We start from the raw sequence: 20,994 nt of genomic DNA, 5'->3' as shown, positions 1-20,994 counted from the left end.
GAATGGCCCATTTCAGAATAATCTATATTATATTATTAGATTTCAGTTAGTGATGTATTAATGTGTTCATCACTTTAATGTTGCAGCTCGTAGAGAGATTGCTGGGTAGTTTACAGGAATCTATAATAAAACATAATTTGTTTGTGTCTCTTACTATTGCTTTTATGTTGTTGTTGTTTTTTATTATTGTTCTTGTGGAAAATTAAAGAAGAAAAAAAAGGAATCACAAAAAAACATACATGTGACATAAAAATAAACAATAGCTACATTATAAGTGACAGCTCATGTTATCACATTTTAACATGAGATGCACAAATATTATTAAAGCAGTTACATCGACTGACAACGCTGTGATCTCCTGCACACAAAGACAGATATTATAATTATACCTTGGGCTGTATAAATACTGACGTTACTGCAGCTGCTCAGATTGAAACTGCTGGAGGACAGCCACCGTGGCGTCAGCGCGAACACTCTCTTTTTTGTCCTCGGTGTGTTCCGTAGCACGCAGTTCCACAACGTGCGAGCAGAGAGGTAAAGACTTCTGGTTTCAACCACAGCTTAAAGTCCTGCAAACGAAGTCAACGAATCGTAAGTATAACTTTTCAAGTTGGTGTGAAAGGGATTTTTTTATAGTTTCTTTATATTTCATTGGAAATGTTCTGTAGGTTTACAAAAGAACAGGGTGGAAATTCTCGTCTCGCAGGTATAAGCAGCATGGTTTTGCTAGTTACGCAAAGTGAAAATGACTAATTTAACATTACGTACTAAAGTAATTTGCGGCTAACTAAATATCACACTGAATAAAACACGTACTGACACGAATACTAGACCTAAAAAGCAGGGTGACTTGGCGTTTAGTGTACGAGAACACAGCGTGGCCGGGTGCACAGCTGCAGCAATTGAGCTAGCATTTTAGCTATCAAGCTAGCAGCATTTACATCAGGACAATAAAACTGTTTCCTGTTCATGTCAATTATATGCTAATTATCATTTTAGTTCATTTTAAATTGGCTTCTTATATTTCATTAACTGGGTCAAGCTGTTTAAATACTGAACATTTGACTGATCATTTAAACAAGGTAACAAAGACAGATGGAAAACTAATTAAAAAACACACTGGCATCTTCTCAAGGGTGAAGCTCAGCTGTCCATTAGTCACACAGGATTACTAAATGTACCTCTAAGGTACAGTTACAGAAAGCCAAGCCGTGAAAGGCCCCATGTAAACGTATATCGATCAAGAGTACTATGTCACCCTTTGTTGTAGCCCGTTCTTCAAAAGGGGGTGGATAATTGTATGTATATGAATGTATTGGGAAGGTGACTTATTGATATTATTGTTGTTTTTACCAATTAATATTTTTTGCTTAATATGCAACGATTACTTCATTGTTGCTTTTGTTTTCCTTGGATATACTACTTTATCAAAGAGGAATATTTTTTATATTTTCCTAATTGTTTGGATTACTGTTTCCTACACAGAAGAATCATGGCAGAAAAGAAAGAGATGTCTCCAATTGAGTTGAAAGTGGCACGGCAAATAGAGGTAATTCTGATTATTAGATATTTTATAGTCTATGTTGTAAGATTCAATTTTAAATTCAGCTCTAAAAATGTCTCATTCCTACCCCTAGTACTACTTTGGGGATCACAATCTTCCGAGAGACAAGTTTCTCAAAGAACAACTGCAAGTGGATGATGGCTGGGTGACTTTGGAGACGATGCTCAAATTCAACAGGTTTGTAATGCATGTCTATCATATTCTGTTTAACTGTTGTTAAACAATTAATACTTGTATACTATTCATAATTATTTCAGTGATTTACAAGAGCCTTATCAACTAACACTTATTATAAGGAGCTTTTTATAAGTATTACCCTGTGATGCATCAATCACAGGGTATGACTCCTGAACTTTGAGCGCATACATCCAGTTATTCACCCTGATTGCACAGGAAATTCAGCTGCAGCAAATGAATCTGACTGGTGATATGAAATTATTGGTCAGTCTTTGCTTCAGAGCCCATTTAGGCGGAGGAGTCCATCAAACAACGGGCTGTCTCCATCTGTGCCTGTACTGTAGGTGATGTGAGTGTTTACCTGCAATAATGTTGTTGTTGCATTGTTTGGGCGGCTCGCTGCTATTCTGACCACACCTTCAGCCTCAGGGGAGTGTGTGAGAGCAGACTCCTAAAAGTAATCCACACTAGACTAGTGTAATTGTTTTTACTGTCATCATAACATCCCAAAGGCGGTGCCTAAATGGGTGGCAAGACACCTGTTTGCTTACAGCTAATGAAGAGTAGTTTGCTTGACATCCCTAATTTGGGTCTCACCAGTATAACATGACTCTCAGATACTGAAGCTTCCATAACAAGATGTGTCAAACATCCACTAAAATCCAAGTTCACCAAGGAATGATGAGGTGGTGAATTGTTCAATATGCTAATGAGAGGGTATGGGAGCTGGAGGTTGTGAGAGAAAGGTGGTGATGACTAATCAGTTTGTGGACCTATTACATGACTCACGACAAGCACGGTAAGATTAGTGCATGTGTCACGCTGTCACTCGCCACATGAAGCACACATAGACAGACGAACCTCCAGAAGCAAAGTAACATTTTGCAGAATTAAGAGGTATAAATGTCGGGCCATTAGACTTAGAGACTTATTGACACGTCTATATATATTTGGAGTTTTGTGTAGACTGAAGTCGGTGTGAGTCATCACTTACTTTCTAATAACACCTAGTTACTTGAAGGAGCAGTGCAGTAGGGATTCAGTTGCCTTTTATTGACATTTGAGCATTTGTTGAAACGTCTGTATGTCCTTCCCAGACTGAAGTCTTTAACTACAGAAATCAGCGTCATCGCTGAAGCTCTCCAGAAATCAAAGACTGGCCTCTTGGAAATGAGCGAAGACAAGACAAAAATCAGGAGGTCTCCAAACAAACCCTTACCCGAAGTGAACGATGATTACAAAGATGCTCTTAAACACAAATCTGTGTACATGGTACGTTTTTGAATTGCATGCACACTAATAAGGAATTCATTTTTAATTAAAAATGTATTTTTGTAGTTTGCTTGTGACTTAGTTGACAGTATATTAGGTACACCCGGTTAACTAATGCAGTCTAATACAAAAGTATTGAGATATATTCTACCTTCACGAAGGTTATAACATATTCTGAGTTTGTTCTTCACCTTGTGTGTAAATCTTTTGTCATTTAGAAAGGTTTTCCTCTCGAAACTTCCCTTGATGAGATTCAGGAGTGGCTGAATGGGAAAGGCCCCATAGAAAACATTCAGATGAGGAGAAACCTGCAAAGGCAGTTCAAGGTAAATAAATATTATTAGAACAATTCCATAAGGATGTTCTTCCAGTGAATTTGGGGAGATTTTTCTAATTACTTGAATTAATTATTTTACAGGGATCAGTGTTTATCTGTTTCGACACAGAAGAGTCGTGTAAGCAGTTCCTAGAACGTTCCGACATAAAATCCTTCAAAGACAACGAGATGCTTGTTTTATCGAGGTATGTTGTACTACTTCTTGGTTTAAGATGTATCCACAGTGGACAAAGGCTCTCTTTTGATTGAGAATAAAAGTAAGCACAAGATCTAAAAGGGGAACACACGAGTGACGCTTTTTAAAAGTACCACGCCACTTAATGAAGTCATTTGGAGAGAGAAAGTAAAGGCAGTATCCTCTAGTCTTTCTGACCTTAAGCCAGATCAACACATTTCTAGAACATAATAGATTTTTTGACCCTTTTAACTTCTCATTTTTGGGGACAATTTGCGTGACCAGATGTAATTTTTTAATATTTGAAGCCTCCATTGTGCCTCCCTTTATGAGCAGCAAGCGGGAGAGCAAAGAGGTTATTTTTAATGCCATGAAAATGCTTTCCCCAATAAATGACTTTTTGGACTTCAAGACACTTAACAAGTTTTCCTGCAGAGTTAAAAACTCCATCAAGAAAATGAACATGTTTAGTTTAACAAATTAGAATATTGGTGTATAATAATAATCATGTAATTTCTGTCCGGCTTACAGAGAAGACTACCATGTAAAGAAAGCAGAAGAGAGAAAACTGTACAAAGCGGAGACTAAAGCAAAAGCTAAACAGTGAGTACACGAGCGACACCTTTCTGTCCTAACACTTATTGTACATTTTGTGAATTACTGACCTTCCTTCTCCCAAAAATAATGATAGTGACAAGGAGCACCAGCAGAAACAAGTAGAAGACAAAGAAATGGTAAGATCCTCGTAAGCTTCTGTTCGCTCTCTTCGATGGGCTCTTGACACACTAATAATTATTTGTCATTTGTGTTGCAGGGTCTGCTTTTGGATGAGCAGACGGGTTGCTTGTTGAAGTTTTCAGGAGAGCTTGAAGATGTTTCAAGAGAGGACTTCCATGAACTGTTCTCTGGGCATGGAAAGATAAAGTGGGTTGATTTTACAAGAGGAGCCAAAGAGGTAAGAGAACTCTCCACCACTCATGTCTCGTGCTCAGGGTAAAGAGATGTGATGTTAAAATGATTTATTTTTACTTTCAACAAGGGCACCCTCCTTTTCGATGGGAATGCAAAGGAAGCGTTCGATAAGGCCAAAGAGGCAAACGGAGGGGAATTGAAAATCAAGGCCAACAGTGTTACATGGCAGGTGCTTGAGGGAGAGGAGGAGAAGGAGGAACTGAAGAAGATCATCGAAGCTCAACAAGAATCGTACAACCGGTCCAAAAGCAGAGGTGAAAACTATTTTCAAACCTAGCAGCTGATCTAAAACCGATTAGTAATCCATGAACAATTAAATGCATTCATGATTTTGTATTGATACATCTTGTTTTTTAAAAGTTGGCAGAGGAAGATCAGGTGGCAGAGGAGGAAGAGGAGGCCGAAGGGGAAGAGGCGGCCGAGATCAAGGCAGGAGTCAGTACAAGGGCAGAAAGACGAAATTTGAAAGTGATGATGAAGACGATGGTAAGTTTAATATCTTTTAGTGCGTTTAAGAGAAGACCCTTAACATTGTTATTAATATCGAATCAACGTTGTGCTTTTCCTCCAGCACCTGCTGCCCCAAAGAGAGAACGAGAAGATGCTGATGGTCCCGCAGCAAAGGTCCCCAAAACTGAAAACGGATCTTAGTCACGACATTGCACAAGGATGGGATTTTTTTTTTTGTGAAAACATTTATTATAAACGGTGAGAATGCAGAGGCAACTTAAATCCATTCCAGTGAAAGCTTCAGGCTTTTGAGAATCGTAGGAAGTCCACCTGGATGTCAACCTAGAAAAAGAAATTGCAAAGCTTGGTGTCAGTTTTCAGCCTTTTTTAAGTCTCTGTTTTTGTGCCTCTCAAATCTTTGTGTACCTATATTTCTCCACTAAAGATGTTTTTTGATTTTATCATATTCAACATTAATTTGCTCTTTGACAGTAATTTAATTACACCTGAACATTTAGTAGGTTTTGTGCCATCATGGTTTTTTCCCCTTGTAGATTTCCTACAGTGAGTGATGACCTTTGCTTTGCTATTTTTTTTTAAGTTTGCATATGTGAATAGCAAATAAAACATTTATAAAAATTAATCCAGATCTGTGTCAATGGGTTTTGTCAATTACAGCTTGAGACCACACATTCCCTCAGTAGTGTGACACAGTACATACGCTTACCGATTTCTTTTTGTGGAACTTGTAAGACTGCTGGCAAGTCATATCTTAGTTCTGTAAAGAGAATATGTAGTCAGTGTTTGAATATTTTACATTGAATATAGATGGACTGTATTATTCTTACCTGCTATTACTTCCATCTTCACTCCCCAGTCATTAGCCTTCTTTTGTATGTGCTGTAATCAGAAAGAATCGCTCTTCAGATGTAGACATGAGACTCATAAAAATGATGACTCGACTGTTGTGGGAGTTGAGGAATACTTTTACTTTCAAACCTCAAGTTTTACATTGACTTGACATGGTTACAGATATCTAAAATCACTGTTTTTTGTGGTCAGCAATCAGACCTGAAAGACTTGGACTATCCTTGAGGGACTTGAGACTTTACCTGGAAGCTCTGTCTAATAACACCGTGCTGTGAATGTGACTGGCACTGAACTTACCTCTCGTGTTGATGTTTTATGGAGTGAATACACTGCTGTCTTTGCCATTGATAAAGCAGCCCATAAGAACTTCATGTCCATGCCTTGAATAAAGAATAAAAACAAATGTAACTCGATATGACTACACTTACACAAAAATGCACAGATCTTTTTTATTTACACAATGCCATACTGAGAACTACTCGGCCTACAAAACTTGTCTGTTGAATGTCTCGGGTCTTCGGAGAGAGCTTTCTAATTGCAGGTGTCTTGTCAGCTACATGATCACCGTTTGACTTATAAATACTGTTTGTCAAAATTGAACATCGTGATTACAACAAGGAAACACATTTTTTATAAAGTTTTGACTTTGGATTTAAATATCTCACCTCTGCCAGAGTTCATTGTTCAATGTAAGTAAACCCAAATGTAATAGATGTTGTGCCACATTGCAATGCAAAGTATTTTAACCAAAAGGAAAAACTCTGCAAACATTATCCACTTAGCAGGACCATGAGATGTCGGGCTGCACAATATTGTCATGAGTTGTCCGACGATGTAAATGCTCACAATTCGTAAACATGGGAATCTCTACCATCCATGCCTTTCTAACACAGCCTGTGTAGCATCTGGGGGGGGGACAGAGTTTGAGATACATGGGCGTTTACGAAATAGGGAGTCTACAGAAAGATGCCATTTGGGTTGCATTATTGGGGTATGTACTTTAACCCCTATAATGGGACTATAAAAGAGAATATCTCAGCCTCTGCTGGGTCAATTACAATACAATAAATCACCGGATTAGCCTCAAACTGTGCACTCACCTTGGTTGTGTTTTGTTCCAAATGGTGGATTCATTATTACAGTGTCAAACTTTTTGACGTAAGCCTCTGCATCCAGAGAACACAGGTCACACTGGACCAGATCCACGTTAGAAATGTCAAATTCCTCAGCATTTCTTCTGAATATATCCAGTGCGTCGTCGTCAATGTCGAAGCCGATGCACAAACTGAATAAGAGAGGGGGGGGGGGGGGGGGGGGACAAAGGAATGAGGAACAGTGGTGGAAGAGATATTCAGATCCTTTAATTAAGTAAAAGTACTAATATCACACTATGAAAATACTCCACTACAAGTCAAAGTCCTGCATTCAAAACCTAACGTCAGTAAGTATGTAAGTATTATCATCAAAATGTACTTAAAGTATGAAAAGTAGTCATTCAGTAAAATGTTTGCGGTCAGTGTTTTACTTTTATATGTTGTTGGATTAATATTGCTGCTGCATTAATGTGTAGGTTGCATTTTAGTGCTGTAGATGTTTACGGTTATGCTAACCTTAACTCCTCTATGTACTGTTGGGTAGTTTAATCTAAAGCAATGCATCATCATAAGATCACTGTCCTGTGAGAACCACGTAACTCTAAAAAGTCTAACTTTTCATGAGGTCAGAAAAACAGCCCTGTTGTATAACGATGCATTTTCCAGGTTTTTCAAATAGTTAATTTAGAATAAAAAGGATTTTCTCAACACATAAAGAGACACGTCATCCTTCAATTTATCACAGACATTCAAATTCACTAGATTTGGAGATAAACAGTTTGTACCGGACTGGAATTGTAGCTAAAATTGTAATCTGAAAAGTAACGAAAGCTGTCAAACAAATGTAATGGATTGAAAAGGAGTAAAGTTGCATACTATGGAAATAGTAAATAAAAAAACAATAACTTCGATTATGTAATTAAGTACAGTTTAGGTACATTCTACCACTGATGAGGAATGAAGCTGATGGAAAAGTACAGCTGTTATCCGAAATGTTGTTGACACAGTTACAACAGTGTAATAAGACGGTCAGAGGCTCTCACCCTGCATCAAGCATCGCAGCCCCGATGCTGAGGACTCCACAGCCACATCCCAGATCTGCCACTAGTTTACCCTTAATGTCATCAAACGTGTTCTGGATTGTATAAAGCATGCATGCTGTGTGGAGAAAAAAACACACGTTAATGAGAACATTGTGCGCTATAAACAAACTCTCTTATGACCACACGTTGTTACCTCACCAGCAATATGAGGACTGGTTGGATATTGCTCAAGACGGAGTTTCGGCTCCTCAAAGCCGTCCACCTGTTGGAGATAACTCTCTAACTGTTTTTGTTTCATTACTGGCGAAGGTGATGTGCTCACCCTGTGTGCTCCCTGTGCGACAACCTAGATATACCCAGTTATTTAAAGCGGTTTTTCTTCACTTGAAATGAGTCAAAACGACTTCCGGAATAATGTGTGCATCAACAAAAATAATCCGACTTTAACCCAAGGAACGCATAATAGTTCCTCGATGCATTTTTTGATTGTTTTATAAAATTAATTTATTGTAATGGACAGTTTTAAACAGACATTTTAGAATATGATTTAGTTCATTGAAATACAAATAATAACACGATTACCAGAATAATTTTTTTAATTTTTTAAAATATAAAATAATAATCATCCTCATCATAAATAAATACAATTTAAATACAATATTTAATCCAGAGTCAACGATTCAAGCATTTTCAAAATGTGTTTTAATTTTTTCCAGCACCTTACAGCTGTGGTAAATGACATATTAATTTACAGTACATAGTGTTGTACTGTATGGACTATACTGATTATTTCACTTCTTCATCACATTAAACCAAATGTTATTGTGCTATTACCACAATAACAAAAATTATGTTTGGTGACAGGATTCAACATAAGGGTGATTATTACAATTTCAAGGAGTTTCCAGCACATGAAAACACAACATTAAAATTCAAGCATTTTTAAGGATAGCCAGCACCCGTATGAACCCTGAATAAAATATATAATAAATAAAGTGAAATAATCTAATTGAATTAATGTACAACATTACTTTCTTATAAAAGTGTAACAAAATGAGATTATTTATTGATAATTTACCTACTAAATGAAATACACATTCATGCTATGGGCCTCTCTGCAAAGCATTGTCTTGCATGAGTGCACTATGAGATAATGTTTTATTTTTATCAGTATGATGATAGAGGGGCAGGACATCAGTTACCTAGAAACAAGTATTCAAAACAGCATGCATGTCTGTGCATAAACTGGGCTGGTTAAACAAGACAGAAGTCTTTATGATATATAATTATATCAACTACTTAATAAGGTTTATTTTAAGTCATTGCACATATTTTTATTGTATCATGTTTAAGACAAACAGGACAGGACAAAACTATTAGATTATATTCAACTTTATTGTCATTGTGCAGAGTACAGGTACACGCCAATGAAATGCAGTTAGTATCTAACCAGAAGTGTAAAAATGTGCTATATTATATACAGAAAGTGCATTGAGTGTTGCTATTAACTACTATACATATGTAATGTAAATGCAGGTTGTATGTGCAAACAGTAATGGTATGAACAGCATATACATTTGGTTATATGTACAGTAACACAATTTAACACTATAATAGGTTCAGTCTGTGCAGATATGAACAGTGCAAACAACATGTCCATTAAGTACGATAACAGTGCAGGTGAGTGCAATGATGCCAATGGAGTGATGGAGAAGAGTTCAGCAGAGTCACTTCCCAAACTATATACATATAAATGCACTAAAACCATTAAAGAAATATTTTTTCATTGTTTTACTATTCTTCAGTCCATGTTATGTCTGATTTATATTTTGAATTGTTGTGTGGCTATTTTCTTTTTAATCCTTTTGCATTTGTAAATATAGTATCTTCCATATAAAATAAAGAGGTTCCAAATAAACAGTCTTTTTCGTCAGCCTAATTGTTTTTTAAAACTTTTTTGGTTGTTGAAGATTCAACACAATATATGGGAAATACTATTTTTAAATCGAACTCATTATAATTTTTTCATTCATGAACGTAGATTTACTACGTAAAACCTCACATGTATTTAAGATTTTTTTTATATCTATATCTTTATCTAACTATATCTTAAAACAATAACTTCAGCAAAAAAAAAAAATATATATATATTTAAACCGTGAGACTGTGAACGGATTACTGTGCTACCAATTTAATGTTTTTACTTATCCCCTGTCTTGTGTTACTTTACTTTTAACTACACGACGTAATGAGACGTATCGCGAGAAAGCCCGAGAACATGGAAACAAGACAACAAAAATACATTTGTGGACAACAAGCCAGAGTGCATGATGGCGGCGTCGCTGCTACGCCGGGACAAGAAAGCTACTGCTACCCACTTGAAGGCAGATTTAAATCGGACAGACAATAGCTCCGGGGTGCGACAACTTCAGGAGCTGCTCGACGCTGTGCTAAATCCCGAAAAACCAGCGGCAGACACAGAGGCTCTTGACTGGTGTAAATGTCTGATTGCAGGAGGCGAAGGTTTCGAGGAGTTCTGCAAAACGGTCCGGTCCTATGACAACGCGACTCTGTGCGGCTTGGTTTGGACGGCTAATTTCGTGGCATATCGATGCCGGACCTGTGGTATCTCCCCGTGCATGTCACTGTGTGCGGAGTGTTTCAATAACGGAGACCACACAGGCCATGATTTCAACATGTTCAGGAGCCAGGCTGGTGGGGCCTGTGACTGTGGAGACAGTAATGTCATGCGAGAGACTGGGTATGTCCAAGCTAGCTGCTAGCTAAACTAGCTAAGCTAACTAGCGGCCGGTATTGTTTTGACAGGTCTTGGTGGGAAGTGATCTAATTTAGATATTATAATTTCCTGATCTGTATAGTCTGTTTAGCTTCCAGGTTATTTTGTATTAGATATGCTTACGAATTACTGCCAGTCAGCTACACTTGTCATGCTCCTGACATTTACTAATAGGTAATAATACTGTTTGATTTGGTCTGGGCGTTAGATCGTTGTGATATAAACGTGTCCTCTTTACTACTGTTACAGAAAACAAATGTAGCCAAGTGATCTCTACAGTTTTATGGTATTATAAGATAAGATAAGCCTTTATTTATTCCTAGAGAGGAAATTCAGGTGTTCCAGCCTCACAAAGTAAAAATAAGAATAAATTGTGACATGGTACAGGCTAATTAATAGCAGGGACTCTAGTATATACTGGGATTAAGTAATGATTCTTTGTGTTGTCTGTATTAATAAAGCAAAAATAGAATTACTATATATTATGATGTGGTAAGACAGTATAACATATTAACATTGTATTGTACAATATTGTAAAGTATAGTCTGAGGTATAAGATAGTTTTAGGTGCAATGTCATAGTAGTAATAATATAATATAGTATAGTACAGCAGTATAACAGAATATCAAACGTTATATAGTGAAGCATGGTATATTAAAGTATAGTATGTATATCATATGATATGGTACAGTATAATATCATAAGATATAATATAATAAAAGTAATAATACTACTATATTATCATATTATTATTATTATTCTTGATAGTTTAGATAAAAATATTGCTTGACTGATTTAAAAGTTATATATTTTCACAGTCTTGAGTAACCGTGTGACATCAGCCTGCGGACTCTTGAGCAATATGAGCTATATATGTTGTAGTTTTGTCGTTGCTACGAATCACACTGTGTATCGGCAGGGATGAAATAAAATACCAAACCCTCCCAGACCCTTGAATGCTCCCTAAATCCAAACTATCTTCAAATCTCAAACCAACCCAATATTTAACTATTATTTTTGCTGTAATTACAAGTATTACATCTATAAAAACAAACAAACACTAAGAATGTATGGTTGCGTTCCAATATTAATACTACCATACTATTTAGTATACATATTACATAGTATGCCAAAGGCAGTATGCCAAAAATACAAAAACTGCGTGTGCAGTATCTACTAAAGGTAAAAAGAAAAAGTATCCGATTTGGAACGCAGCCTATATTTAAACCCAACCCTCCGGTTTGGCTGCACCATTGTGGAGCCGCTACCAGAATGACACTCAGTTTCTCTTGTCACCTTCTGTACAATAATCAATATTTGTTTTTTTCTGACAGGTTTTGCAGACGGCATCGGCTGAGAACGGGGGAGAATGTCCCCTCAATACCTCGGGACCTTCTCTTGATGTCTGAGATGGTTCTTCCTCGCTTTATCCTGTGTATCATACAGTATCTGAGAGATGGATACATTGAATCAGGTGAAAACACTCATGACAACAGTCTTCTCTAGAAAAATGTGAGATAATATACTCTGGCCCACTGAAAGCTGTAAAAATGAAACATCCTCAACATTATACATACTTGAATAAGTGTGTCGATGTCTTTCAAAAACCTAGTTTTCCATATTCTTTCATTTCATTTGACATTTTATGCATGATGTGGATCTCCCTGTTGCATATCAATTGTATAACAGGATCTGCTGTGAGAGCCAGATACCAGCTTTATACAACATCTTGACAACATGTCTACATCCAAGATGTTCACAAACTACTGAGTCTGATAACTGCTCTCTTATCTTGCTTTACCAGACACCTCAACTGAGAGAGATCTACAGAAAGTCCTGCAACATCTGGAACCCCAGATCTCCTTTCTGGAGGAGCTCACAAAGATGGGAGGAGCAATGAGGACTGTACTGACAAAGATCTTGACCAATCAGCAAACATTCAAGGAGTTGAGCATGGGTAAATATCTATACTGCAGTTTGTGTTAGACCAACAAAGAATGATAATTAGTAAGCATTGCCTTACCACAGAATTTTAGTGGTTTATGGCAATATTTAAAAATGATTGAAGTAACGTTATTGTGTTGTTGTTTCTTTATTGTCACACCTATGAACATATCCAGAACTTACAATAAATACAAAATCCATTTACTAGATTTTATAACTTTTATTGTTAAAATATAAACCCATGTTTTTTTTTATTGCTTATGATTGTGCAATTTTGACATTAAAGTAATTGTTGCATTTTCTGTTTTGGTTCACTGTCGCAGGCCAAGAGGAGCATTTGTTTGCTAAAAAGAACTACGACAAGTATTTGTCGGCCTTGAAGAATTCAGGTCTGGTGTCTGTGGAGGAGAAAGCCCAAGGTGCTTCTGCTGATGTCACTGTTGGTGCTGAAGGAGGTGCAGGAGCAATGGTCCTATTGGGTAAGTTGACCATTACACTTTTATATGAAACATATTTTCATAAAACATCTGTGCATCTGCATGCGTTTGTCCAGTGGCTTAACGTGCTGCTAATGGCTACGTGTGGCTAAATGTGTTTTTCTTAGGAACCGCCACACCAGGCAGCCCAGACGAGTCTAATAAAGAGGTAAGGGTTAGCATCAAAGATAGAATAACTAACTCATTTGAACTATTCTCAACCCAACCCAAGTCTAGTTTAGTGTCCAAAAGATTATTCACCTTTTTCTTAATACAAATGTAAATAATGTTATCTTTAAATGTAAAAAGAAAATGCCCATGACAAGTGACCAGAGATCCAACAATCCAAATATATTTAAGTTAATTTGATTAATCTAGGGCTGTTCCAAAAGCTTATTTTGGGGCGTCAAAGCTTCTGCAGTAATCAACAGTGAATATTCGAAGCTTTGGCTCGGGAAGCACTCGGCTGAGTTGGACGGCATAACGCTGCAATGCGTGTCCTTATATTTAAATTAAAGGATTTAATTTTCAATGCTTCAGTTATTCTACAGTATTGTTTTTTATTTTGTTATTTATTATTAAATAAAAAGCTATTTCCCAAAAGGTTTGGCATGTTTTATGAATGTTTGTAATCCAGGGGGTAAACCAAAAAATCAATTACAAAAATGGTTGTTGATTTAAAAAGAAAAAAATATTACATTTCACTTAATATATTTCAATTTGATATGAACTGTTCTCCAGTTACTGTTTTTAACTATTTGTAAACCTGTTGGTTGAAATTTGTGTTGATTTATTTCTCCTCTCAGGAGGACCAAGATGCAGGGCAGTCTGTAGGACAGAGGAAGAGGGTAAAGCTAAGCAGCAGTACCAAAGGTAAATGTAAAGAAAATATAAGGCACTAGTATAGTATATAATAAACTGTAATGTAATATACAGTATGTTGCATGAAACGGACATCTTACTTTGTGCCTTTTCTGCCCTTCAGACCCGTGTATTATTGACTCTCTGAAGCATAAATGCTTCCTGGAAGAGTTGCTGTTTTGGACAATAAAATATGAGTTTCCTCAGAAGATGGTCACCTTCCTACTAAACATGTTGCCAGATCAAGATTACAAGGTATTTTTCTCTTTTCATGTCTATTATCACTATCAGATGCATGTCTGGCCTTTTGTTGTAATATAATTCATAGACTCTCGGGTAACTGAAATGATGCTTCTCATGTACATATTAGGTTTTTGAAAGCAAATGAAATCCTCTTAAAAGCAACGGCATCATAACAGTAAGCTGTAACAGTGTTATGGGCTTTCTCTCTTCCTCTCTGGCAGATCACTTTTACAAAAACATTTGTTCAGCATTATGCGTTCATCATGAAAACACTGATGAAAAGCCACGAGTCAGATACCATGTCCAACCGCATTGTACATATTAGTGTGCAGCTGTTTAGCAACGAGGAGCTGGCTCGACATGTGACTGAGGAGTGTCAGCTGCTGGACATCATGGTCACCGTCCTCCTTTACATGATGGAGAGTTGCCTTATTAAAAGTGAACTTCAGGGTAAGTTGTCCAAATGTGTCAGATGTCCAATTGTTTTTAATTCAACACACCTCGTCAGACTTTAAAGAGGTTCTGGAAAGAATGAAGCAGGTGGCTGAGGTGATGCTCAGATCGGATCCCAACACCACATGTGAACAGCATGAGATTTTCTTACAAGGTTTTTCTTTTTAGAATAATGATCGTTAGCTTCTCTGGCAGTATGCATGGTGAAACTGTTGCTTTACCAAACTGAAATTCATGTTCAAAGACGGAGCTTCAATCTCACAACTCAAATGTCAAATTGTATGCAGTCACTCAAAATATCCTGTGTTATGGAATGGGCCACGAGACATGGATGACATCATACCAGGAGGTCATTATTTTTCTGTTAATGGTTCATCATTAACTCTATTCATAAAGACTGAACACTCTCGTTTTCAGTCGAACAAAATGGGGTACATGAAGCCTGTGAAATGCTTTTAAGAAAGAAAAACTACACTTGCTTTCCAAAGAGCGAACTGCAGCTGTTAATCTTTCTTTGTGTTTTTAATCATGCTCAATGCAGTAAAAACATGCACAGATGTTTCATCCCTCTGGCCTTTCTCTTGAATATTTTCTTGAATATCAACTATTTGAGGGAAGTTATGGCAGCCAGATGTTGAGTAATTAGCGAGTGTATTGTATTTCTCCACATGTAAGTCTCTTTTTAATTTTTGTGTTAAAATGACTAAATTCAAAGTTAGCTAAAATGCCACTAACTTAATGTCTGTGTGGTTCCTTCTCTCTTGTTTTTTTCCCCTTTAGACGAAGAGAACAGTCGCCATGTTGTGGTGAACTGCAGCGAGGCTCTGTTGAAGAACAACACCTATTGGCCGCTAGTTAGCGATTTTATTAACATCCTCTCGCACCAAAGTGTAGCAAAAAAGTTCCTGGAGGACCATTCATTGTTGATGCTGTGGATGAGCTTTGTGTCATTTTTCCAAGGTAAGTCATACTTGGATAGGTAAATGGTATATTCAAAGAGATTTTTGGAAATTTTGGAAAACCTTTCCACAATAAATGGAGAACTACGTATCTTTAGGACAGATAATCTGGGTGCCCTGCTGTAGTAGATCTACCTTTTTTTTAATAATTAATACTAGAAGTTTAACATCTGAGACAAATGTTCATGCACAGGTGTTGCTCTAGGAGCCCATAGCATCCTCTCCATGAGCCCTGAGGTCAAACACACCACTTGATTTAAATAATTGCTCCTGTTTTTAGTTATTTTATCGAAATTGAAAATATAGACTAAATCACAGGAGGCTGACGAGATGTCCTGATCTTCAAATCGTATTCTACAAAAATGTTTGTTTGGTACTGATCCATGGGGGGAAAAAACACCTGGATCATTTCAATAGTTTAGTAATGAAAATGAGAATATTAATGCCAAAATGAACATTATCTTGAATCGTATTGTAATTGCAATATCAGTCAAATTAATTGTGATTTTAGATATTTTTTCCAAATCGTTTAGTCCTACCAACAGTAAGCTTAGTCAGACAGACGAACCTCACCGGTCCTCCACTGATGCTAATACCTCCTAGAAAAAGTCAGTTGTGTATTATATGACGGAATTAGGATTGTGGTTAGTGCTGCTCACTTGTCATGTCTGCTCTACCACAAACCTAAAAATAACACTCACCCTTGCACAGTGGGCTGGAGTGGAGTATCCTCTTCCTGACTTTTATGTGCACAGTGTCACTACTACATGCATATCTGCTGCACTGCCCCTGCTTTAAGCTCTCGTGGTTAGAGTTATTTGGCTTACATCGGACACATTTCATTTCTAAAAATAGAAATGTATTTGCTAATGTGGTTGTGCACATGTACTGTATACAGACATGTTAATATGTGCATGAACAAAAGGTATATTTAGGAGCAAAGAGGTCTACACTGAACACAAAGTACACTCTGTGATCTTTCATTTGATTGCTCATATGAGCATTATGAAGACATGTAACGTGTGGTGACTGTCTAACCCTTTAAACCCTGCTGTGATAGGTATGAACCTGAATAAGCGGGAGTTGAATGAACATGTGGAGTTCGAGTCTCAGACATACTATGCAGCGTTTGCAGCAGAGCTTGAGGCCTGCGCACAACCCATGTGGGGTCTCTTAACACACTGCAAAGTCAAAGTAAGTCTGTCTTTACACTCCCAATACTCTCACACACACACATCTCCACAACATGCATCTCAATCAACCTGTGCTGCATGCACTTACTGTCTGACTCGACATCGATGTTTAACATAAATTGTTTTTTGACAGGAGACACAGGAATATACTAAAACTGTGGTGCGCTACTGCTTGGAGACCCTGCAGATCTGGTTTGACGCCATTGGCTTCATCGATGAGGTAAAATTAAAAGCCCAACCACTGTGTTTACGAGAAATCTTTCACCTCTCCTGTTTCTCATGGCTCTTATATCTATTACAGCCTGCTCCAAATCAAGTGACATTTCACCTGCCGCTGCACCGCTACTATGCCATGTTCCTCAGTAAGGTATGTCAGAGGCTCTCTTCTCTTCAGACAAGACTCAGCAGTTTAGTTTTCTGTGCTTTTGAAGTTAAATGTTTGGTTGTAAATTCTCAGGCTGTAAAGTGCCAGGGCCTGGACCTGGACAGCCTCCTGCCTGACCAAGAGATGCTGATGAAGATCATGGTGCATCCACTCCAAATCCAGGTACAACACTAGAGGCCCATAAACATATTTGTGGTTTATATCCATGTGTATGCCCCCTCCGAGTCTGCAGCAACATGTTAACTGAAACTTTGCTGGCTGTAGGCATGCCTGTCAGAGATCCACAGCAACATGTGGGTCAGGAATGGTCTGCAGATTAAGGGACAGGCTATGACCTACGTGCAGTCACACTTCTGCAACTCCATGATTGACCCAGACATCTATCTGCTCCAGGTTTGTATTGCTTTACTATAGAAAACTATCAGTTCACTCGTATACTGTTTTAACAATAATCATTTAATTTTCTGTTCCTTTTTAAAATTTCTCTTTCTTTCTTCATTTATTTTACAGGTTTGCGCGTCAAGACTAGATCCTGACTACTTTATCTCAAGTGTGTTTGAGAGGTAAGCTCCTACACATATGATATATATATATATATATATATATATATATATATATATATATATATATATATATATATATATATATTATATATATATATATATATATATTGTATATATTATATATATATATATATATATATATATATATATATATATATATATATATATATATATATATATATATATATATATATATATATATATATATATATATATATATATTGTATGCAACACAGGTTAGTAGCATTATATACACTGCCTTCTGTCACACAGGTTCAAAGTGGTTGACCTGTTGACCATGGCGTCTCAGCATCAGAATGCTGTACTGGACTCTGAGCAGGAGAGGCCGATGCTTGAAGGAGCGCTGACCTTCCTGGTCATATTGACGAGCCTTCGCGTTCATTTGGGTAAGTGGTTCAGACGGGGATACCCACAGTCTACAGAGAGCAAGAAATTAACCAGGGCTGTACCGAATAGTTCCAAGCGTCATTCATAACGTTGACACATCGTAAAGTTACACATTTTAAATCAACATTCGAATTTTGTATTTTTAGTTTTTCTTTTTTTATGGTGATGACATTATAAAATATGACGACAGACGTTGGAAGCTTCAAATGTAAAAAGATTAATAAATAATATTTCACCAAAAACATTCGGTACAGCCCTAAAAATAACAAACCACTTACAATATGATAAACAAAGGCTAAATAAACAATAAAATGAAACCTTATTTTAAAGGAACTGGTCACAGGCAGACTATTGCTTAAACAGACTTAAAGACACAACGTGCTATTTGCTTAAACCCCACAGCCTACACTCTGACTTTTACTAATTGGTAATAAATGTCTGGCTGTCATTTTAGTCAGTTTGTCTTCACGCTCTACTTCTCATTCTCACTAACAGGGATGACGGATGATGAGATCCTCAGGTCTGAGATGGTTTCGCAGTTGTGTATGAACGACCGTACACACAGCGCGCTGTTAGACCTTGTATCCTTCCACACATCCTTCAATAAAAATATGCTAAAGAGGAACTAGATTCAGTCAACCATGACCATCTTTTTCCTTAAGAGTGTTTTCTTAGATTCCTGAAAATCCCAACCCTAAGAGTGGCATCGTGCCAGGGAGTTGTAGTTTTGAGGAGATGCTCTCTGCTGTGGCTGACTTCAAAGCACCAGTGTTCGAGCCTGGAGGCTCCATGCAGCAGGGCATGTACACCCCGAAAGGTAGGATGTTTGTGGCAAAGTTGAAGGCACGATTTACAAACAGTCCATTGTAACAAATAACTGGGGTCACACAAGTGGATTGTGTGGTTAAAGGGTAACTTCGGTATTTTGCAATCTGCCCCTGATTTTCAACCTGATTTCCACAATGTTGATGCGACACAAGATTTTAGAACAAGCAATCAAAACTCGAATAGACACGATCTGAGCCTGTCCGTGGCAAAAACAAGCCCTTCCAGTGGGCGTAAATTGACAGTGCGGAATTGCCTGATTACAGGGATGCATTACATTGCAGCGCATTTAGCGGCTGCAACACTCTCCCTCGTTACTGGACTAATATGAAAAACCCAGGTGGAAAAATACTGAGGTTACCCATTAATGCTGAATAGCTGGCGGTCAGTTTACGGTATTTGTTATTAGGTTTTATTAGTTATTAGGTTTTATTAGTTATTAGGTATTAGGGCCACAGGACTCAGACAATAACATATTAAGCCATGCCTTATTAAACAATACTTGTTAATAGAAACACACGTATGCTCAATGCCAACTTGAGTAATACATAGTTCCCACATGTCTGGAATCCTTGAAAGTTTGTGAATTTGAAGGGAAAAATCAAAGCCTGTGAAAATATATGAAAATAGACACAAATCCATCAAAAGTGCTTGAATTTATAGATTCAATAGTAACCGCAAGTAACCTATATCCGTCTCGCACTATGCCGGGTTGGGTCCTCGAATTTAAGAAATTCGGCCTGGAAAGTCCTTGAAATGTCATTGAAATGTGGGTGTGGGAACCCCGATAAAAGATATCTTACAAAACCCACCGAGAAGGAATAGATTTCATGTATTATATTTTAGACCAAGTACTTAATTTTCTAATTTGTGAGTATAAATGAGTAAATAACTTCTGCATATGAGGCCTGCAAAGCCTTGAGCGTTATGCCTCAGCAGACCACTTGGTGGCAGGCTTATACCACTTGCATGGAGAAGTTGAAAATAGCAAGAAAGTGAATCAACTTCACTTTGTACCAGAGGTTAAAAACCTTTCTCTCCCCTTTTCTCAACCAGCGGAGGTGTGGGAGAAGGAGTTTGACCCCATCATGGTCGTTCTCAGAACGGTCTATCGGCGTGACGTCCAGTCAGCAATGGACAGATACTCAGCATTGTAAGTCAACACTCACCTTGATTGCCCCGAGTAGATGGTTCGTTATATAAAAACTCTGTACTACATACTACACTCCATGTCACATATTGTCATTGCATTTCGACAGTATTCTACTCTTTTGTCGGAGTATTCATGTTCAGTCATCCCCGACAAAACCAACCTGGCATCATGCTCTGCTCAGTGTCGTAGGGTCAACTCTCTCACCTGCCCGTGAAGGGACATGATAAGAAAGGTCCGGTCCACCGGGCGCTCAAGTTGCTTCTAATTAGATAGCTGTCGAGCAAAATCAATATTTCAGTCTGAATTGTAATAGGATTGAGGAAATCTTTCTTGTTTGATTGTGGCACAGACACTTCCCAAGACAAACATGTCCGTGGAGGTGAAGGAGATACCCTGGGGTTAATTTTCTTTCAGGTCGCTGGGACGAGTTAGGATGCTAATTATAACGAAAGGGTCTCTAAGATTTGGGAAGATAACCTTAATATAATGGGATTCTAGGCCTTCTTTTTATATAGCTTGATAGTACGGAGAGATCACTGATGTAGTTAATAGTACCTCTTTCACATACGCTATTTGGTTTCCAGGCCAGTTTTGTTGTCGTAAACCAGATACAGCTAAGGCATATTTCTCATTCAAGCATATTGAAGCTGCCGTGGCCACCTACTGCGTCTGATTCCAGCCTCATGTTGCTTATTCACACTGTTTGAATATGATGGATTGCCTGTCAGGCTGGCCCTGGTTTTATGTAACAATGATCCCATCATCACTAATAGAGTGAGC

At 37.6% G+C, this 20,994-nt stretch overlaps 3 protein-coding genes across 6 annotated transcripts in view; 2 read left to right on the top strand and 1 right to left on the bottom strand.

Annotated features, from left to right (window-relative positions):
* Positions 1–428: 428 nt before the first annotated feature.
* On the top strand, positions 429–5,590 carry ssb (small RNA binding exonuclease protection factor La). The gene is made up of 12 exons (XM_029458812.1): positions 429–591; positions 1,486–1,549; positions 1,638–1,741; positions 2,839–3,013; positions 3,232–3,339; positions 3,432–3,535; positions 4,057–4,128; positions 4,217–4,259; positions 4,340–4,480; positions 4,565–4,751; positions 4,858–4,983; positions 5,069–5,590. The coding sequence occupies exons 2-12, from the start codon at positions 1,493–1,495 to the stop codon at positions 5,146–5,148; spliced, it is 1,197 nt and encodes a 398-aa protein (XP_029314672.1). The 5' UTR covers positions 429–591; positions 1,486–1,492; the 3' UTR covers positions 5,149–5,590.
* mettl5 (methyltransferase 5, N6-adenosine) lies at positions 5,135–8,367 on the bottom strand. Of its 2 annotated transcripts, none has more exons than XM_029458814.1 (7): positions 8,148–8,285; positions 7,955–8,069; positions 6,918–7,102; positions 6,115–6,197; positions 5,796–5,847; positions 5,675–5,725; positions 5,135–5,289 (listed from the first exon to the last, which is right to left on the bottom strand). In XM_029458814.1, the coding sequence occupies exons 2-7, from the start codon at positions 8,062–8,064 to the stop codon at positions 5,285–5,287; spliced, it is 486 nt and encodes a 161-aa protein (XP_029314674.1). In that variant the 5' UTR covers positions 8,065–8,069; positions 8,148–8,285; the 3' UTR covers positions 5,135–5,284. The 2 variants fall into 2 exon arrangements, with proteins under 2 accessions (XP_029314674.1, XP_029314673.1); XM_029458813.1 differs by having other exon boundaries at positions 5,145–5,289; positions 8,153–8,367.
* Positions 8,368–10,245: 1,878 nt separating this feature from the next.
* The window catches only part of ubr3 (ubiquitin protein ligase E3 component n-recognin 3), a 37,428-nt gene continuing 26,679 nt past the window's right edge, over positions 10,246–20,994 (top strand). For 2 of the 3 annotated variants that reach the window (XM_029458746.1, XM_029458745.1), the window contains exons 1-19: positions 10,251–10,715; positions 12,086–12,225; positions 12,556–12,708; positions 13,019–13,174; positions 13,300–13,340; positions 13,978–14,044; positions 14,157–14,287; positions 14,497–14,725; positions 15,509–15,688; positions 16,748–16,881; positions 17,014–17,100; positions 17,182–17,247; positions 17,338–17,427; positions 17,530–17,658; positions 17,776–17,828; positions 18,102–18,235; positions 18,732–18,817; positions 18,912–19,053; positions 20,118–20,214. In XM_029458746.1, coding sequence (XP_029314606.1) covers positions 10,282–10,715; positions 12,086–12,225; positions 12,556–12,708; positions 13,019–13,174; positions 13,300–13,340; positions 13,978–14,044; positions 14,157–14,287; positions 14,497–14,725; positions 15,509–15,688; positions 16,748–16,881; positions 17,014–17,100; positions 17,182–17,247; positions 17,338–17,427; positions 17,530–17,658; positions 17,776–17,828; positions 18,102–18,235; positions 18,732–18,817; positions 18,912–19,053; positions 20,118–20,214 — 2,549 coding nt within the window. In that variant the 5' untranslated portion in view covers positions 10,251–10,281. Of the gene's footprint in view, positions 10,716–12,085; positions 12,226–12,555; positions 12,709–13,018; positions 13,175–13,299; positions 13,341–13,977; positions 14,045–14,156; positions 14,288–14,496; positions 14,726–15,508; positions 15,689–16,747; positions 16,882–17,013; positions 17,101–17,181; positions 17,248–17,337; positions 17,428–17,529; positions 17,659–17,775; positions 17,829–18,101; positions 18,236–18,731; positions 18,818–18,911; positions 19,054–20,117; positions 20,215–20,994 lie in introns of all 3 variants that reach the window. The other variant, XM_029458747.1, reaches the window with a different exon arrangement.

This window comes from Cottoperca gobio, chromosome 21, assembly GCF_900634415.1.
Source record: "Cottoperca gobio chromosome 21, fCotGob3.1, whole genome shotgun sequence".
Taxonomy (NCBI): Eukaryota; Metazoa; Chordata; class Actinopteri; order Perciformes; family Bovichtidae; genus Cottoperca; species Cottoperca gobio.
The sequence above is the reverse complement of the archived record's forward strand: the minus strand, read 5'-3'. Positions and strand labels throughout refer to the sequence as shown.